The following is a 15,687-nucleotide window of genomic DNA, read 5'->3' as shown; positions in this document are numbered from 1 at the left end:
TTTAGTTTTATTTATAATATAATTTTTTATTTTAAAAATAATTTCGGTTCTTTCGGTCCGGACCGGACCGAACCGAATTATTTTGGTTCGGTCCGGTCCGGTCCATTATAAAACTTCGGTCCGGTTCGGTCCGAAAAAAATTAAAACTTCGGTCCTCGGTCTATTCGGTTCGGTCCGGTAAAAATGCTCACCCCTAGAAAGGGGGTAAAAGGCAGATAGGAAAACAAAAGCGTGGCTGAAACAACTCCTCTGCCCAAGGCCAAGATATTTAGTTGAATATTTTTGATTATGGAATGATACTGTGCATATAAATATGAATCCATCATGTAATCCTCCTCAAGCACCAAAATGAAATCCTCCTCAATGGTCATGAATGCTGCTTCATTATCTCTAAATTCATTATCTCTTCAGCCACCAAGAAGCTCACTTTCAACCACCACTACAACTTTACAGCCCACCAAGAACAACAGCTTGAAGCCCATTATTGTCACCGGCAATCCACCCACCTATGTTTCCGCGCCTGGTCGTCGTATTGTTGCTGGTCAGTTCTTTCCACATTTCTCATTCTTACGATTTAGTAGAAATTATTGTAGGTTTGTTTTTATTGTGGACTTATGGTTGCTGGTAAAATGAAATTTGGGTATTTGTCTGAATTGGGTTTTGGCTGACCCTTTTGGTAAAGTCGATTAAAGCAGAGCTAATTGTTACTTGGGTCAGTTGGGTGATTGGTAGATGAATAATACAAGGGTGGTATATTAATTTGGTCTTGGCAAATTTAAATGATTAACGAAAATGAGTTATACTTTTGGAAATTCTTGTAAAAGTTGTAAGTTATTATTTGATGGGGGAGCTAAAATGAATGGCTTTACAGGCCCTGATGATATCAGACGTTTTATCCAATGAAGTTAAGTTACTGGAACTATACTTGCATGCTTTTAGTGTTAACAAAATAAGTTTGAGTATGGAGTATGGCACAGCTACGATTTAAAATTATTATCTCGTTTGATGAATTTAGCCGTTTATGTGTTCATTCAATCCACTAAAGATATCCAAGTATATACGCGTTCGTGCTGGCTTTCATGATTCTTGGTGGTTATGAAAGTGTTCGTCTTATATCTAGTGTAACAACTCTAGAAGACTTGCTGTATAATTTTGCAAAACTTAATAATCTGTTCTTAATTTCAATCATAGATTCTTCTTGACGTCTTGTTTCAGCTTGGAGATATATTATTCTTGATGGAGCTTTGTTTTTTCTGGCTTGCTGATTTTTTTTACCCATCTTGCATGCTTTTATATAAATAACTCATGTAGTTGGGGATCTTCATGGAGATATTGACAAAGCACGTTCTGCATTTGAGTTGGCTGGTGTACTCAGTTCTGACGGGCAAGACTTGTGGACTGGTGAAGAGACGGTATGTACTTCTTCATATTGTGTAGGCTTACTTCAATATTCAAGATCACAGTCTATGATGGCTGCAAATATTTGTATTTAGCATCACATCTTCCTTTTTCCTTTTCTGATACATGCTTTGTTGTACAACTGTATATAGTAAGAAAGCTGTTTGAGTGGAGTTCCTATAACATCACATGTGAATAAAGAGGTCACTTGTTGTCTTAACTCACCTTGTTTTTAAAAGTTATAGTTTATTTATATTTTTGTGATCAGGTGCTGGTTCAACTCGGAGATATACTTGATAGAGGAGAAGATGAAATAGCTATTTTGTCATTGTTAAGATCATTGGATACCCAGGCAAAAGCTCAAGGTGGAGCTGTGTTTCAGGTTTATGCTACTAAAACTTAGTCCAATCTGCTAATGCATAAATTTGCTGAAAGTTTAGTGAAAGATGATCATGTGCATTTCTATGACTATATTGTGTGTTAAGCTAAATATATGCTATCTCGCAAAGCTGATAAATGTCATGTATGATTTAGGTAAATGGGAATCATGAAACCATGAATGTAGAAGGAGATTTCAGATATGTTGATTATGGAGCATATGACGAGTGTGGGGACTTCCTTGAGTACCTAAATGACTGTGAACATGACTGGGAAGAAGCTTTTGTTAGTTGGGCCAGTATATCTAAAAGCTGGAAAAAAGATCGAAAAATGTCTCAAAGTCAATGGGGTCCTTGGAATCTTGTAAAGGTATGTAAATACTGAATCCATACATGCTTGTTATTTATGCTCTAGCAAATACTGATTCTTTTATGGTCCAGATCATGTAGCTAGTGATAATCTGGTGGATTTCTAAGACAAATTATTATTGTTTTGGTCATCATATATCATGAACTACAATAGGAGCCCTTTGGAAGACAATATAATCTTTCTGGCATCTGATTAACTAATATTCCCCATAACCTGCAGAAAGATAAGTTATGGCACTCTATGTAATGTCAATGTTAAAGTTCATTCCTTGAATAAACTTTAAACAATACCCATGATTTCAGTACGTGGAAATAGAAGAAGTTAAAACTTAAATTTCTGACCGACTCGGAGAACTCATGGATATAAATCATACATAAACAATCATGTTAGGACATGTCACACATAAATCATTCTTTTTCACCATATGACTCATTGCCAGCACAAACATCAACCTAAAGGTAAAGTGTACATCTCACTCTCACCTTGACACCTTGTACCTCAGATAACATATATGAATCTATGTTTCATAATAGTATACAAATCCAACAAGCCAGTTTATCTGTTTTATTTAACATATCATGTTAGGACTTGTAGCCACCAGCATAGCATCCCACGGCAGCCTTAAAATTTAAGCATGAAATTTTTAATATTAAGAATGTTTAATAATAGTCGTTACGAGTACTATGCTGTTTTGCCCTTAAAGTGCCGAAATCAAATCAGACACCCTGGTTTTTTTTTCCTACGTTATGATCTATTATTATCAAATTGACTTGCCAACATTATCAACTCATAGAACTATATTAATTAGGTTATCATACTGTGTGAGTGGTCCAATTTTAAGAGGTGCAAGTCTCAGGTTCTGTTATCTTGTATAGAAGCACCAGATACGTGTTTTTTTTCCTTTGTTGCTCTAGCTATTCTCATTGAGTTATTCAAACATTAGGACAGCGACAAAAGGGGGTGATAGCAAGATCTGTTCTCTTTAGGCCAGGAGGTCCTTTAGCATCTGAATTGTCAAGGCATCCTGTTGTACTTAAAGTTAATGATTGGTTGTTTTGTCATGGCGGCCTTCTACCGCACCATGGTAAATTTTTATTTTTATTAGTCCCATAGAAATCTATAATTCTTGAAACTAGCTCATGGTTCTTGTGGTACTATTGCAGCTGCCTATGGTATAGAGAGGTTGAATGATGAGGTCTCGACTTGGATGAGAGGTCTTAGTGAGAGTGATGACGATCAGCAACTCCCTTTTATTGCCACTAGAGGATATGACAGTGTTGTGTGGAACCGTTTATACTCTCAAGATTTAGGGGAACTGGAAGACTATGAGATTGATCAGGTTAGTTAAATTTCTTAGATTCTATTAACAAACTGGGGTAAATTGTACACAAAATCAATTATTATGAATAGAGCTCAAGAGTAACCAGATAAATAAGCATCACATGTATTATTTTCTTGTAATAAGCTCAAGAGACTTGCAGAACTTTTCTTGTTTAAGATCATTTTGGCCGTAACCATTGTATTATTTGCTTTGTGCTGAATAAATGGTAAGTTCAGGTAATTGATCGGAAACCTGTCAGCATCGCTAATTTGTGTATAGTTCCACTGCTAACTATATTATTGCACTGGTAAACTTATAGATTGCAGATATGTTGCAGCTTTTGAACTTATATATAAATATTTAATTGTATTCTTGTTAGATCCAATCTATTCTTGAAGAGACTCTGCACGCAGTAGGTGCCAAGGGAATGGTGGTTGGGCATACTCCTCAAATTACAGGAGTAAATTGGTGAGGAACCACCATTAATTTCCAGACAGTATCATATTACATGTTTGGGCTTAAAGAGACTTGATGTTTACAGATAAATCATATATGAATATGCATAGATTCTCTCTCTTGGTCTAATTAGTAAATTGTTGGATAATGGTGCAGTGAATACAACTGCAGTATATGGCGCATTGATGTTGGAATGTCCAGTGGAGTTCTTAATTCAAGACCCGAGGTAAACTGACAATTGACCACTGAACCTCTTATATTTCACTTATTCTTTTACTATTTAGTATTATTCAGCAAGATAATTGAAACGTTTAAATTAAAGTTATTCGTTGCAAACATACTTTGACAACAATGTTAATCATTATATCAGAAAGAAAAGAAATATATAATCTACATAATGCAGGACGTACATGGTATACATGGTTTCTGAAACTTGAGGAATTTGAAACATAAAATGCATCTCTTTAAGAGCTTACACACCTGCTGTGATTGGATGAGTTGTGTTTGACTCCCAGGAACAAAATGAGTAGTAAGTTCAAATGTTAGATTCAGGCTGACAGGAGGGACGAGAGCTTAAAAGAATGAGGTTGAGAAAACTAGATAGAATGTCTGAGGGTTATAAGTTAGATTGTGATGCATTTTATGCAATAAAATAGATGCGAGGAATAGGCATTATGTACAACCGTTAGCAAATGAGTTTCTCATATCTTTTACAAGTTAGAAAGTAGAAGTTGGGATGCAGATACATCTTGGTTAATTAGGTTCCTCATTCCTGGAATATCTTTTGGCAACAACACAAAAAGCATATTTGTTTGTGTTGCTTTTAGAGTTTTATAAACATTATTAGTGCACCATTTCCTTTCATAATCCATGTAACAAAGTTAACAGTAATTGTGTGCAACTTATAATTACTTTGATTTACAATATAGACCATCATTTCATTCTAATAGGTGGTAGGCTCCAATATGTGTGTGTGTCTGTTTGTTTGGCTCCCTACACATGCAAACCCTTGCATGTGATGTGCTTAAAATTAAAGTTTCATATGCATCTGCAGGTTCTAGAAATTATCGACAACAAAGTGAGAGTCATGAAGACTCGGTGTGAATCTCGGAGTGAACTTAAGGTTGCTGAGTACACATAGACAGTTGCGGACCTTGAGGCAAGGTATGATGCAAAATCTGTCCTTATGTTTCATGAACTTCTCCAATATTACTAATTTAGGGATCCAAGATTAGGGAGTTACTTTTGCATATTCAAAGATTACAGAAGCTTACTCACTTTCATACCATAAATGTCATGGTTCACTTAAAAAGGTTCACTTGTTCCTGAAATAGGATATAGTTACTATTGTCAGTTTCTCGGAGTTTGGTCCTGTGTATGAAATGTGTAGCATCAAATCTACAACTTCATGGTGTATGAAGTTGTCTGTCTCCGGTGATGTCTAATTGTCTATTGCATAGACTATTTGAAAGTTAAACTAAGTATATTTTGTAGAATTATCACAGTAGCACTTGTATGACCTTTTTGTCATATGCTATTCCAGGAAATATACCCTCAAGCTGTTTACTGAAATATAGCAAATAAATTGCTGTACAGGGCTTGGCAACTTAAAGAGTGTAGAAAGGAAGAAAAAGAACATATATATGGTGCAGTCTACAGTACAAAGCTAATCGATTTGTGATACCAGATTCTTGACCGAAACTTGGAATGCACCTGAGAGCAGGCATCTTGGGACTATTAGTAGCACATATGTACATGCATAGTGAATCAATTATCAATAGATGTATATATTGATGTAAAGGTACAACAAATTTGCAGCTTGTATAGCTGCTGCTCAATTCTTGGTCTCAGTTGTGAAACTCATATTGCACATTTTATAATTTCAAATATTGAATATAAAATGTTAAACATGAAATTCACCATGAAGTAAACATGTTTGAAGTTTCAGAATGATCTTTCTCTTGTTTCAGTTGGTATTGGATCCCCAATGTTTCTTACTCTTCAATTTCATTTTTTCTTTAATACTTTGATTGGTCAAGGATACGAAAGCCTTGCAAGCAAATTTCACACAAATTGGCCACTTTCCACGCAAAATTGTTGATTTTCGGTGATAAATATAAGATTTTGTTAATTTACGATGGACTTGAAAAGTGGTCAATTTGAGAGCCACCGGCTTGAAAGTGACCAGCTTGGTACTTAGAAATTTGTGAGTAGTAAATCTGAAATTTTGTCAATTATATAATGATTAATTTTATACTTAGCCCTTTTAAAATCTAAATTTTAGAACAATACTTAAAAAAGTAACGATTTTTAAAAATTTCAATTTTTTTACGCAAATACTTATTTCTAAATTATCTTTGACTATTTTGATTGCTGTGGTGATTGTATATGCAAGAATTCATCACTATTAAAAAATAGAAGATAATTAGAATCATTCAAATTTATAAATTTTAGTTTTTAGTGCTCAACATGTGCGCGTGAATTTATAAATTTTGATTTTAATGTTTAGTATGTTTATACGCGGAAAAACTTATTTAATATCGGAAAGTTTGATTTTGTGACATATCCAACGTCTTCAGCTGTATTTCGCCCCCACAAATATGAACAAAAAACATCTTCGTAATCTCCGTCCACTTCAATACGTTACAAACACACTTCCATTACATATAACTACAAACCCAGTTCTTGAATGCAAGCTGCCAGTTTCGTGCCTCTAAACCGCTTGCACAGAATCAATTGTTCATCTCATCTTCTCAAAATGGCCTCTTCATCTCTTCTTCTCCCCTCCATTTCTGCCCACCCCATCTCGTTTCTTGATTCTTCAGGCTCTTTGAAAAGCTCCGCTTCTTTGTGTTTCAAAGGGTTTGGTACTAATGGTGGGATCAGAGGGCTAAAGGGGTGCAGAAATTTGGATAAATCTAGGGTTTTTATGGGGGTCCCTCAAACTACTACTGTGGACGATGCTTTGTTTCTTGGCTTCAAGCCCACCTCAGCTTTTCTGTTTCCTGGCCAGGTCTTGATTTTATTTTTGTTTTTCTGAATGTGTAATGTGGTTTTGTTTGATTGTGAATCCTCTCTTGTTTGTGTGTTTTATTGCTAGTTCTTGATTTCTCTTTGCATTTCGGAATTTCTCAGTAATTGTTTCACGGGTTGTTTGGAAGAAGAATGTATTTAGTTACTTGTTTTGAAGATAGTTATGTTTAAGGTGTTATGTGTTGTGTGCTGAGAAATATAATTTTGGTTAGTTATGAAGGGGGTGGTAATACAGGTTCATGGTAGTGTTGGTGAATGTTTGCGTTATTGGGATACTTGTTGATTAGATAAGATTGGGTGTCCATGGCGGTGGGATGCTGTGCTAGTCAAGCTGGTGATTAGTTGAGGTGCGAGAAAATTAGGCCCGGACACCTGTTATAAAAAAAGTATAATTTTCTAATAAAAGAGTTATTGGGGTTATTGAGTTGTTTAGTATCATATCTCAAATTTTGTTTATGTAAATCAATTGTAATCTGTGAAAAGTGGAACAGTTTTATTGGATATTGAATACATTAACTGATAGATACAAGGTTTTCATGTTAAGCTATATAGCAGAAGTTGATGATTTTTGGCCGAAAATTATAGGATCTGGTTTGTTATATCTTTTATCATGTTCTTGCAGGGTGCTCAAGCTGTTGGAATGGGTCTGGAGGCTCAAAAGGTACCTGCTGCTGCTGAATTGTTCAGTAAAGCAAATGAAATATTAGGGTGCGTATAAACATTTATTAAGATTACAATAAAATCTTAATGTTATGCATAGCTTGATATTGCTTTTCTCTTTCAATATTTCAATTTTTTACCTTTACCAGTACTTGTTTGTTAGTTAACTAGGTTAAAATTTACTGGAAGCGAATAGGAACTATTCCATTTAAATAAATCAATGATTTACTTGGTACTTATATGCAGGTTTGACTTATTGGATGTTTGCATTAGTGGACCGAAGGAGAAGCTAGACTCCACTGTTTTGAGCCAAGTATGCTGCCATATACTTTCACTAAATGTTTTTCTGTTCTTTATTGATTTCAATTGCCATTACTGCACACTATAAATAAGGCCCAGTCATTAAAGTAGTATTGTACAGACTCTCTGCAGCATATTGATAAGAGTAATTAAGTGCAAATTAACTGGAATTGCAGGTTTAGTCTGATATTAGCATTGACTCTGAGCTATTTGGCATATTGATGATGGCATTAGATTAATTAGTTTATTGATTATATTCTTCTGCAGCCAGCAATCTATGTCACCAGTTTAGCTGCAGTTGAGGTACTACGTGCCCGTGAAGGAGGTCAGCAAATTATTGATTCTATAGATGTTACATGCGGTCTAAGTTTGGGAGAATACACTGCTTTGGCATTTGCTGGAGCTTTTAGGTAGGTACTCAATTTCTAATGACAAGAATGTTTATGATTTTTTTTTCATTAAAAATCTTTACCTTATGCTTCAAAAGAATTCCAATGGACAAAAGTTTACAGTTGTTCAAAGTCATTTTAATTCAACTACCTACATGTGAACCTCTCTTTTACTAAATGAAAGTTGAGCTCTATATGAGATTTTCTGCAACTTGATACAGTATGCACAGTCTTTATTTTTAGCATTAAAGAGAGGCTCTGTTCCCGTGACAATTTAAGTACAATACACTCCCATTTTATAGCAGTTCCTACATTCTTTAGGTTTTTTGCATGTTAAATCAATTTATGAATAGATTTGATATGTTTTGTACATATTACATTGATATGCCAGTCTATTTTTTGTGATCATTCGGTCTTCTTATGATTTTCTGGTTCCACTCTTTAGCTTTGAGGATGGACTCAAGCTGGTAAAATTGAGGGGTCAAGCCATGCAGGTAGATAACCTGAAGCAGTTCTGTGTCATTTGCTAAACTGTTCGATTTTTCATATCATTTCTGCTTTAATACAGGAAGCTGCAGATGCTGCTAAAAGTGCCATGGTTAGTGTCATTGGACTAGATTCCGAAAAGGTGCAACTTTTGTGTGAGGCTGCTAATGAAGAAGTAGAGGAAGCAGAGAAAGTTCAAGTTGCAAATTTCTTATGCCCAGTAAGATTTATTTATTTGTTTGCATCTAGAGATAGTGAGGAAATCAGGAACTAAGGAAAATGTAAATGCTGACTGCGAGGATGGTTGGCTATTATTTCTTTAGGGAAACTATGCAGTATCAGGAGGAGTCAAGGGGGTGGAAGTCTTAGAAGCTAAAGCCAAATCTTTTAAGGCTCGAATGACGGTACTTTGAACTCTAGACTTTTGTTGTTAAACTGATGTTATGCTTCCAATGCCTCATCACTTATTTGTTACTTTTGCAGGTCCGTCTAGCCGTTGCTGGTGCTTTCCACACCAGTTTCATGAATCCAGCTGTCTCAAGATTGGAAGCTGCTCTGGCAGCAACAGAAATAAGAGTCCCAAGAATACCTGTTATATCCAATGTTGATGCACTACCACATGCAGATCCTGAAACAATTAAGGAAATATTAGCTCGTCAGGTAAAATATCAAGTGTTCTGTTGATGCTCACTATTATTTAGTTTACAGTTGTAGCATCATTGATTCATTTAAATGTTGGAATCATAGGTAACTTCCCCTGTTCAATGGGAGGCAACTGTAAAGACTCTCCTAGGCCGAGGTGTAAAGAAGAGCTATGAGTTGGGACCTGGAAAGGTAAGAGTTATGCTTTCAATATTTTAAGGCAACAGAGTTCTTAAAATATCTTGTAAATGATGTTGACACTTACATTTTCTTCATCTGTTCTCACAATATTTTAGGTCATAGCTGGCATTTTCAAGAGAATGGACAGAAGTGCTGAGATTGAGAATATTAGTGCATAAGAAATGTATGATAATATGTTGTTACTAGCACCATCCCCTCAAGCAGTGAGCTGGTTTTGTACCGTTTAGTCCCTTGAGATTCATCAAGAGAGAGATAGAGTCAAGTGGCTAGTTTGAATTTTTTAATTTAAGTCTTTGTGTTGAACCATCTTAGAAACGTCCTCCTTGGTTGCATGGATGATGTTGTGAAGGGCTAAATAATAATTTGCTTAATTTAAGTAATTCGGCAATGTATTGACTGATAAATTGTGATGATGTTCTATTAGCTACATTCAATTATATACTGGTTAGGCTTCTGGCAGCCATTATAAAATTTTGGGGATTTTAAGTGTTGGGGCTAGAGGCAAGTTTTATCTTGCTAGGACATGGTAGCAAGTGTGCATTCATTAACTTCAGAGCCCAACCAAATATACTAGAACCTCCATTAATAAATAATAATACCAAGTAATAAAGAATTAATAAATTGAATAGATCCAAAAACCAAATGCACCAGCCGGGAATCGAACCCGGGTCTGTACCGTGGCAGGGTACTATTCTACCACTAGACCACTGGTGCTGCATGTTCAAACTACAGGAATTAAAATACAGAAAAAAGGCAGCACAACTCCTCTTTATGAGTCTCCATCAACTTGGTAGCAATTGATATAAATCTAATAACAATAACAAGGCCTACACAAAGCACATGTATAACTTATCAGTCTGACTGGGGTTTTGGTAATCTGACAGGAATTTTGGTATAAAAAATTGGGGAAGATTAAATTATGCTAGCAAAATGGAACTTCCTTACAGAAAAATGAGGACAAATAAACTAAACCAATTGGCTGATATGTACTAAAAATTTAAAAAGGTATACAAATTTTAAGCTAAAGCTCTCTCTTATCATCTCCAAGACTCCAATCCCAGCTATTCTCTGGCAATGCTGAGCTGCTGCGGCATGTGAAAGGCTTAAGAGTTTTTCATCACCCATCTTCTATTGGTGTTGTTCTATTTATCAATCAAACAAAAGTATATGCCTCTCAGGTGATTAGCTCGTGTTCTTGTTGCTCCTACTACTATTGAACTCTTGGAAAAATGATTTTCCAGCTTCGTAGGTAGACCAGCAGATTGCGGCAGCAGGAGCATGGAAGAGCATTCTCGGCACCCATCCTCTCATTAAGCCATGATATCCATCCTTTTTTACTATAGTTCTGATAACATCTGTTATTGACCCACTTATAAATCTGTCACATCCACAGACACCCTGCACAAGTATCAGCTTAATTTGAGATCACAATAGATGAACTTTATAGCATCAGATCAACAAGCCTAGGATAGCAACATCATATTTTAGTAACTTTACACAGATACATGCCAAAACATTACATGAAGAGAACTCTAGATTAAGGAAATATAAAAATATTTATACTGAAAGTAATAGTGTTACATTAGTTGTTTTCAATAACCATGCAAATATTGTTTTTAGGAAAAAAGTGAATACTAATTTATCAGGTTAGGTCCTTTACAGCCGTGTCATGCTGCAGTTCTCCATTATAATTCATGGTCTATATATGTTTGGGCTTATACATGAATATGTGGAGTAGAAAACTGCAGATATCATCGTTAAATAAGAAGAATAGTACATCTTACCAAATTTCAGACTTATAGCTTGTCTGCAGAGCTCCTAATGATGGTCAGACTGCAATTAAATCTATAATAACTGAGAAACTCATTTGGTCTTTGCACCTATTCAGCTGGCTAAGATGAATTTATGTGCCAAGCACTGGATATTCATGAACAACATCTAGTACCCTCCATAGTCCAAAGTCTCCTCCACTTCCGGTTGTCTGTGGCAGTAATTTAGTAGTTTTTGTAGAAACCTATTCCGTGTACGCATTAAACTTTGTGTGGCAGTAAGCCATTTTAATTTTCTAAAACAGATACAGATTTGTTTTACCAAATAACGCTAATTTGACCACCTTGGTTTGAATAGAAGCTAACATGATTTGTTGTTTCAAACATCTTTAGATATGTACATATTGAATTTTTTTAAATTTATAGTTTGACACTTTACAAAATTCCAGGGTCTTTGTAGACTCAAAAGTTATGCTACAGCATATATTTTCAATAAACTCGTTCAAATTTAATTTTCTTTATCTACATGTCAAACTTCTAAAGTAAATTAACGCCGACATAATTTGTAGAAGTCCTACCAGGCTACTATATTTCTAATCACAAACCAGAAGAAATCTTATAACCTTGGCACCCAACTCCAAAAAATTATAAAAATTGCTGTCAAACTCATATAGTTCTTAGGTTTTCAAATAGCTACAACGTAAAACATTAACATTTTCAATATAGAGATAATTGAACTGAATACAACAACACATTGCACAACAGCTATTACCCCTTTCCTCTAGGTAATAAAAAGACAAGAGTCCAACCCTCAGTTAAGGAACATGTGAGCGAGTCTATGATTGACACAATCCTGTACAAAACTAAATACAGAGACAAGATTCAAGATAAGGGATGACCAAGTAAGACTAACAATTACACTACCTAAACAAGGTTTACTGTTAAAAATGATTCCTTTACCCCAAATTTAATAATAAACAAGAATACAAAATCATTTAAACGACAGAAGTAACTAACTAAATGATGCCACACTTATATTGATTTACACATCAACACATCATATACCATAGCATCACAGATAAACGTTAAAAATAGAAAAAAGAATGAAATTACCTGACACTGCAACTGAGTCTTAACAACATCAAGGGGAGTTGTAATTGCAGCAGCCACCGCCCCAGCAGCAGCACCCGCAGTAGCATGAACAACAAAACTCTCATCCTCACCACTCTCCTCTTTAACCTCAATTAACCCTTTTTTCACCGCCTCATAAGTAGCAAAATGGACAGCAGTAAACGGTGCATTCATCAAAACAGTAGTCCTATACGAAGCATAAAACCCCCTAAACCCTTCTTCCCTAAACACTCTCCCAACACAATCCAACACACCCGAATACGGACTATTCCTCATCTGCAACCTCTGTTTAACAACATCCATTGGCGTAAACACGGCATCACTAGCAACAGTAGCACAAACACCAGACAATGCATGTACCAAAGAATCATTATACCCAGACCCCAAAAACCTAGTCTTGCAATTCTCATATACAGAGAAATAAACCGCATGAGCCGGGCCAGCACCGAGACCCATTGCAGCAATGCCACGGTAGAATCCACCAAGACCCTGAGATCTAAAAATTGAAGTAAGAGCATGGCGAATTGAAACCGACTTAATTGGGCACGAATTTAGGGTTTGCATCTGGGTCTTGATTGTGTCAATCGGGAACATGGACATGTGCTCAACCATTCCGGCGATCGAGCCGGCGATCATGAACTGGTAGAAGTGAAGGCCGTCGTGCGAGGGCGGCGATACGGTGGTTTCTGGGTGGTAATTGGGCGGGTTCGGAGCGGGTAAGAGTTCGGGTTTCTGGAATTTGGGGGCGTTAGTAGCCATTAAATTAGGGGTTAGCTTAATGATCCTCTGCAATAGTAATAGACTAACAGTACGGATGAAATTGTATATGGAGCGGAGAATATTCAACTAGTTTAAGACAGAAGGCTTCCAAGATGCTTGGGCAGTTCAAGTCAAACGTGTGATCAACCCCTGTTTTTATAGTTTCTGTTCAAGTCCTATTCTAAATTTGCTATTTATTTTTATTTAACATATAAATTTCAATAATTACCAAATTATTTATTATGTGTAAATACATACATAGCCTCATATTTGTATGAAGAAACCAGATTAGCATTACAGTGCACTTGAGGTTCTGCTATTCATAGGGAGCTTGCTAATGGCTCTGAGATTTCGTTATGTCCCTTAAGAAAGCGTAAATTGCACTATCAGCTGATCCACCTTCTGCAACTGCTTCTTGCGAGATCTCCTTGAGTGCTTTCACTCTTGTCCTCAATTCTTTTCCTTCAGCACTTTCCAAGTCCATAAACCTCTTTAAAACCTCTGCAATTTCATTGCTTGTTATCACTGTTTCAAGTCCGGTATCATTCTTTACTCTCCAACCAATCCCCCAACCGTCCACAATCATCTTACTATTCGGGACTTGATCCCATCTCAGTGGTGATGTTATCATTGGCACACCAGCAAAGACTCCTTCTTTCGTCGAATTCCATCCACCATGAGTCCAAAAGCCCCCCACGGAAGGGTGGCACAAGACCCTCAGCTGGTCACACCATGGCACAACCATTCCCCTGTCAGAATTACCGCTATTAATTTTAGAGGCTTCCACGCGTGTAACCCATAAGTAATGCACACCGGCCTCATGAATTCCAGCAATGATTTCTTTCAGCTGATCATCATAGACGGAAAGGAAGCTTCCCTGAGAAATGTACAGAACAGATTTTTCTGCTTGATTGTCTAGCCATTTGATATAACCAGGGGCGCCTTGGTCATTGTGAAAATTGTGTTTGATCTGGAAATAAGGTATGGCAGGACCAATGGTGTAGATTGGCACCGACAGCTTGCTTCTGAGAGAATCGATGACTTGTTGTTCAAGTTCGGAGATTAAAGCAAACACAAGATAGTTTGATTTTTGTGCACATGTAGCAGCTTCAACACATTTGTACAGGACTTCTTCATGATCTTTTACATAGAATGAGGTGGGAAGATCGAGTATTCGTGTTGATGGTACCCCAGGTATGTAGTCTATCAGATTATCTCCTTGTTCTGCAAATATATATTTAACATCATAATAGTTGGAAAATGAACATAATGCTCATTGTTAACATAAGCAATCTTAGTAATCAATCTTTCCAGAATTTCGTTTTCGGGAGTAGTAATATACTGGCATATCAGTTGCATTTGAGTGAGATTAGTCATGATCTGCTGTCTAATTCTCCCTTTTTAGTTTATTACTCCCTAACGACTAGACCTCTCCCATATGTGTCATTTGTTTCTATGCAAAAAGCTAAACATTCACAAGAGAAAAAGATGTTTAATAATGATACATAAACCTTATATAGAAACATGCATTTTAAAAACAAACAGATACAACTCAACTAAAATCGGGCCTCTTTCAGATATATTTGTTTTTATTTTTTAAAATGATGCAGCCTGCAATTTAATAACTTGATACAATTATATAATAGATAACCTGCAAACTGAACTCACTGGTATGGAGAAAGTGAATGATTTTAATCTGAAATCCGTAAATTTGCAAATATTTTATAAGAGAGAATAAAAATAGAGAAAAACTTGAACAAGTAGAAGCATGTACTGAACTGACCTGATAAATTGAGTACAGGCAAATGACCGTTCTGACAGAGAAGATTATAATGCAAGTACATGGAGAACACCGTGGCTGACATTGCCCAAAACGCGGCTGTAGGTATATTCCCCTGTATACTCAAGGCCCAGTTTAAAATTGCATCGTATAATATCACCACTGGCTTAGGCTGAAGCCCCTCTATCACCTGCTCAACAGCAGTTTTCATTTCTGTAAACGTAGCTTTTAGGAAGCCCGAATAATCAGTGGCACGAACCAGCTCAGAAGGAATGACATTGGGGATAGTTTGGAACTGCATATTATCAGGTGGCTTGGTACCAGAGCTTAAGAAACCAAGCCATTCCTCAGTAACAATGAAGGTTATGAGTATATCGGGTTGCTTGGTTGCCAGTAGCTTACAAAAGTTTATCATAGGGTTGATGTGGCCTCTGGCAGGAAACGGTATGGCCACCAAGTGAGCAGTGAGAGCTTGCTCCAAGTCTAAAATTGATCCCATGGCTGGTGAAAAGGAGAACATTGCATGATATAAAGAAAGGGAGCCAATATATAAGCAAAAGATCCTCCAAATGTGTTACAGAAGAAACCAGAAGCTACTGGTATGAAATATGGACC

At 36.3% G+C, this 15,687-nt stretch overlaps 4 protein-coding genes and 1 non-coding gene across 6 annotated transcripts; 2 read left to right on the top strand and 3 right to left on the bottom strand.

Moving 5' to 3' along the window:
* Positions 1 to 214: 214 nt before the first annotated feature.
* LOC108220043 (shewanella-like protein phosphatase 1) lies at positions 215 to 5,875 on the top strand. 2 transcript variants are annotated; one of them, XM_017393683.2, is made up of 10 exons: positions 215 to 541; positions 1,312 to 1,412; positions 1,667 to 1,780; positions 1,933 to 2,145; positions 3,094 to 3,229; positions 3,309 to 3,484; positions 3,846 to 3,934; positions 4,079 to 4,148; positions 4,977 to 5,086; positions 5,519 to 5,875. In XM_017393683.2, the coding sequence occupies exons 1-9, from the start codon at positions 349 to 351 to the stop codon at positions 5,061 to 5,063; spliced, it is 1,179 nt and encodes a 392-aa protein (XP_017249172.1). In that variant the 5' UTR covers positions 215 to 348; the 3' UTR covers positions 5,064 to 5,086; positions 5,519 to 5,875. The 2 variants fall into 2 exon arrangements, with proteins under 2 accessions (XP_017249172.1, XP_017249171.1); XM_017393682.2 differs by having other exon boundaries at positions 216 to 541; positions 5,466 to 5,875.
* A 609-nt stretch (positions 5,876 to 6,484) lies between these two features.
* On the top strand, positions 6,485 to 10,013 carry LOC108219891 (uncharacterized). The gene is made up of 10 exons (XM_017393458.2): positions 6,485 to 6,935; positions 7,578 to 7,663; positions 7,862 to 7,928; positions 8,183 to 8,325; positions 8,750 to 8,798; positions 8,873 to 9,010; positions 9,114 to 9,194; positions 9,274 to 9,450; positions 9,538 to 9,624; positions 9,729 to 10,013. Exons 1-10 carry the CDS (start codon positions 6,612 to 6,614, stop codon positions 9,789 to 9,791), a joined length of 1,215 nt encoding a protein of 404 aa, XP_017248947.1. The 5' UTR covers positions 6,485 to 6,611; the 3' UTR covers positions 9,792 to 10,013.
* Positions 10,014 to 10,276: 263 nt separating this feature from the next.
* On the bottom strand, positions 10,277 to 10,347 carry TRNAG-GCC (transfer RNA glycine (anticodon GCC)). Its single transcript has one exon. It is a non-coding gene; the product is annotated as a tRNA-Gly (tRNA).
* A 203-nt stretch (positions 10,348 to 10,550) lies between these two features.
* Positions 10,551 to 13,439, bottom strand: LOC108220703 (uncharacterized). The gene is made up of 2 exons (XM_017394550.2): positions 12,516 to 13,439; positions 10,551 to 11,031 (listed from the first exon to the last, which is right to left on the bottom strand). Exons 1-2 carry the CDS (start codon positions 13,290 to 13,292, stop codon positions 10,816 to 10,818), a joined length of 993 nt encoding a protein of 330 aa, XP_017250039.1. The 5' UTR covers positions 13,293 to 13,439; the 3' UTR covers positions 10,551 to 10,815.
* A 187-nt stretch (positions 13,440 to 13,626) lies between these two features.
* Positions 13,627 to 15,571, bottom strand: LOC108221611 (UDP-glycosyltransferase 87A1-like). Its single transcript, XM_017395477.1, has 2 exons — positions 15,076 to 15,571; positions 13,627 to 14,516 (listed from the first exon to the last, which is right to left on the bottom strand). Exons 1-2 carry the CDS (start codon positions 15,569 to 15,571, stop codon positions 13,627 to 13,629), a joined length of 1,386 nt encoding a protein of 461 aa, XP_017250966.1.
* Between the last annotated feature and the right edge of the window lie 116 nt (positions 15,572 to 15,687).

This window comes from Daucus carota, chromosome 5 (genome assembly GCF_001625215.2).
Source record: "Daucus carota subsp. sativus chromosome 5, DH1 v3.0, whole genome shotgun sequence".
Classification (NCBI taxonomy): Eukaryota; Viridiplantae; Streptophyta; class Magnoliopsida; order Apiales; family Apiaceae; genus Daucus; species Daucus carota.
This window is presented reverse-complemented; position numbering and strand designations above follow the sequence as displayed.

Excerpts from the sequence above, each read along its gene's own strand:
- LOC108220043 (XM_017393683.2), top strand. The coding sequence starts at position 349 with ATGAAATCCTCCTCAATGGTCATGAATGCTGCTTCATTATCTCTAAAT. Across the intron at positions 1,781-1,932 it reads AAGGTGGAGCTGTGTTTCAG|GTAAATGGGAATCATGAAAC; the intron begins GTTTATGCTACT and ends TGTATGATTTAG. Across the intron at positions 2,146-3,093 it reads GTCCTTGGAATCTTGTAAAG|CGACAAAAGGGGGTGATAGC; the intron begins GTATGTAAATAC and ends ACATTAGGACAG.
- LOC108219891 (XM_017393458.2), top strand. The coding sequence starts at position 6,612 with ATGCAAGCTGCCAGTTTCGTGCCTCTAAACCGCTTGCACAGAATCAAT. Across the intron at positions 7,664-7,861 it reads AAAGCAAATGAAATATTAGG|GTTTGACTTATTGGATGTTT; the intron begins GTGCGTATAAAC and ends ACTTATATGCAG. Across the intron at positions 9,195-9,273 it reads CTTTTAAGGCTCGAATGACG|GTCCGTCTAGCCGTTGCTGG; the intron begins GTACTTTGAACT and ends TTACTTTTGCAG.
- LOC108220703 (XM_017394550.2), bottom strand. The coding sequence starts at position 13,292 with ATGGCTACTAACGCCCCCAAATTCCAGAAACCCGAACTCTTACCCGCT. Across the intron at positions 11,032-12,515 it reads AGACTCAGTTGCAGTGTCAG|GGTGTCTGTGGATGTGACAG; the intron begins GTAATTTCATTC and ends ATACTTGTGCAG.
- LOC108221611 (XM_017395477.1), bottom strand. The coding sequence starts at position 15,571 with ATGGGATCAATTTTAGACTTGGAGCAAGCTCTCACTGCTCACTTGGTG. Across the intron at positions 14,517-15,075 it reads GCCTGTACTCAATTTATCAG|AACAAGGAGATAATCTGATA; the intron begins GTCAGTTCAGTA and ends ATATATTTGCAG.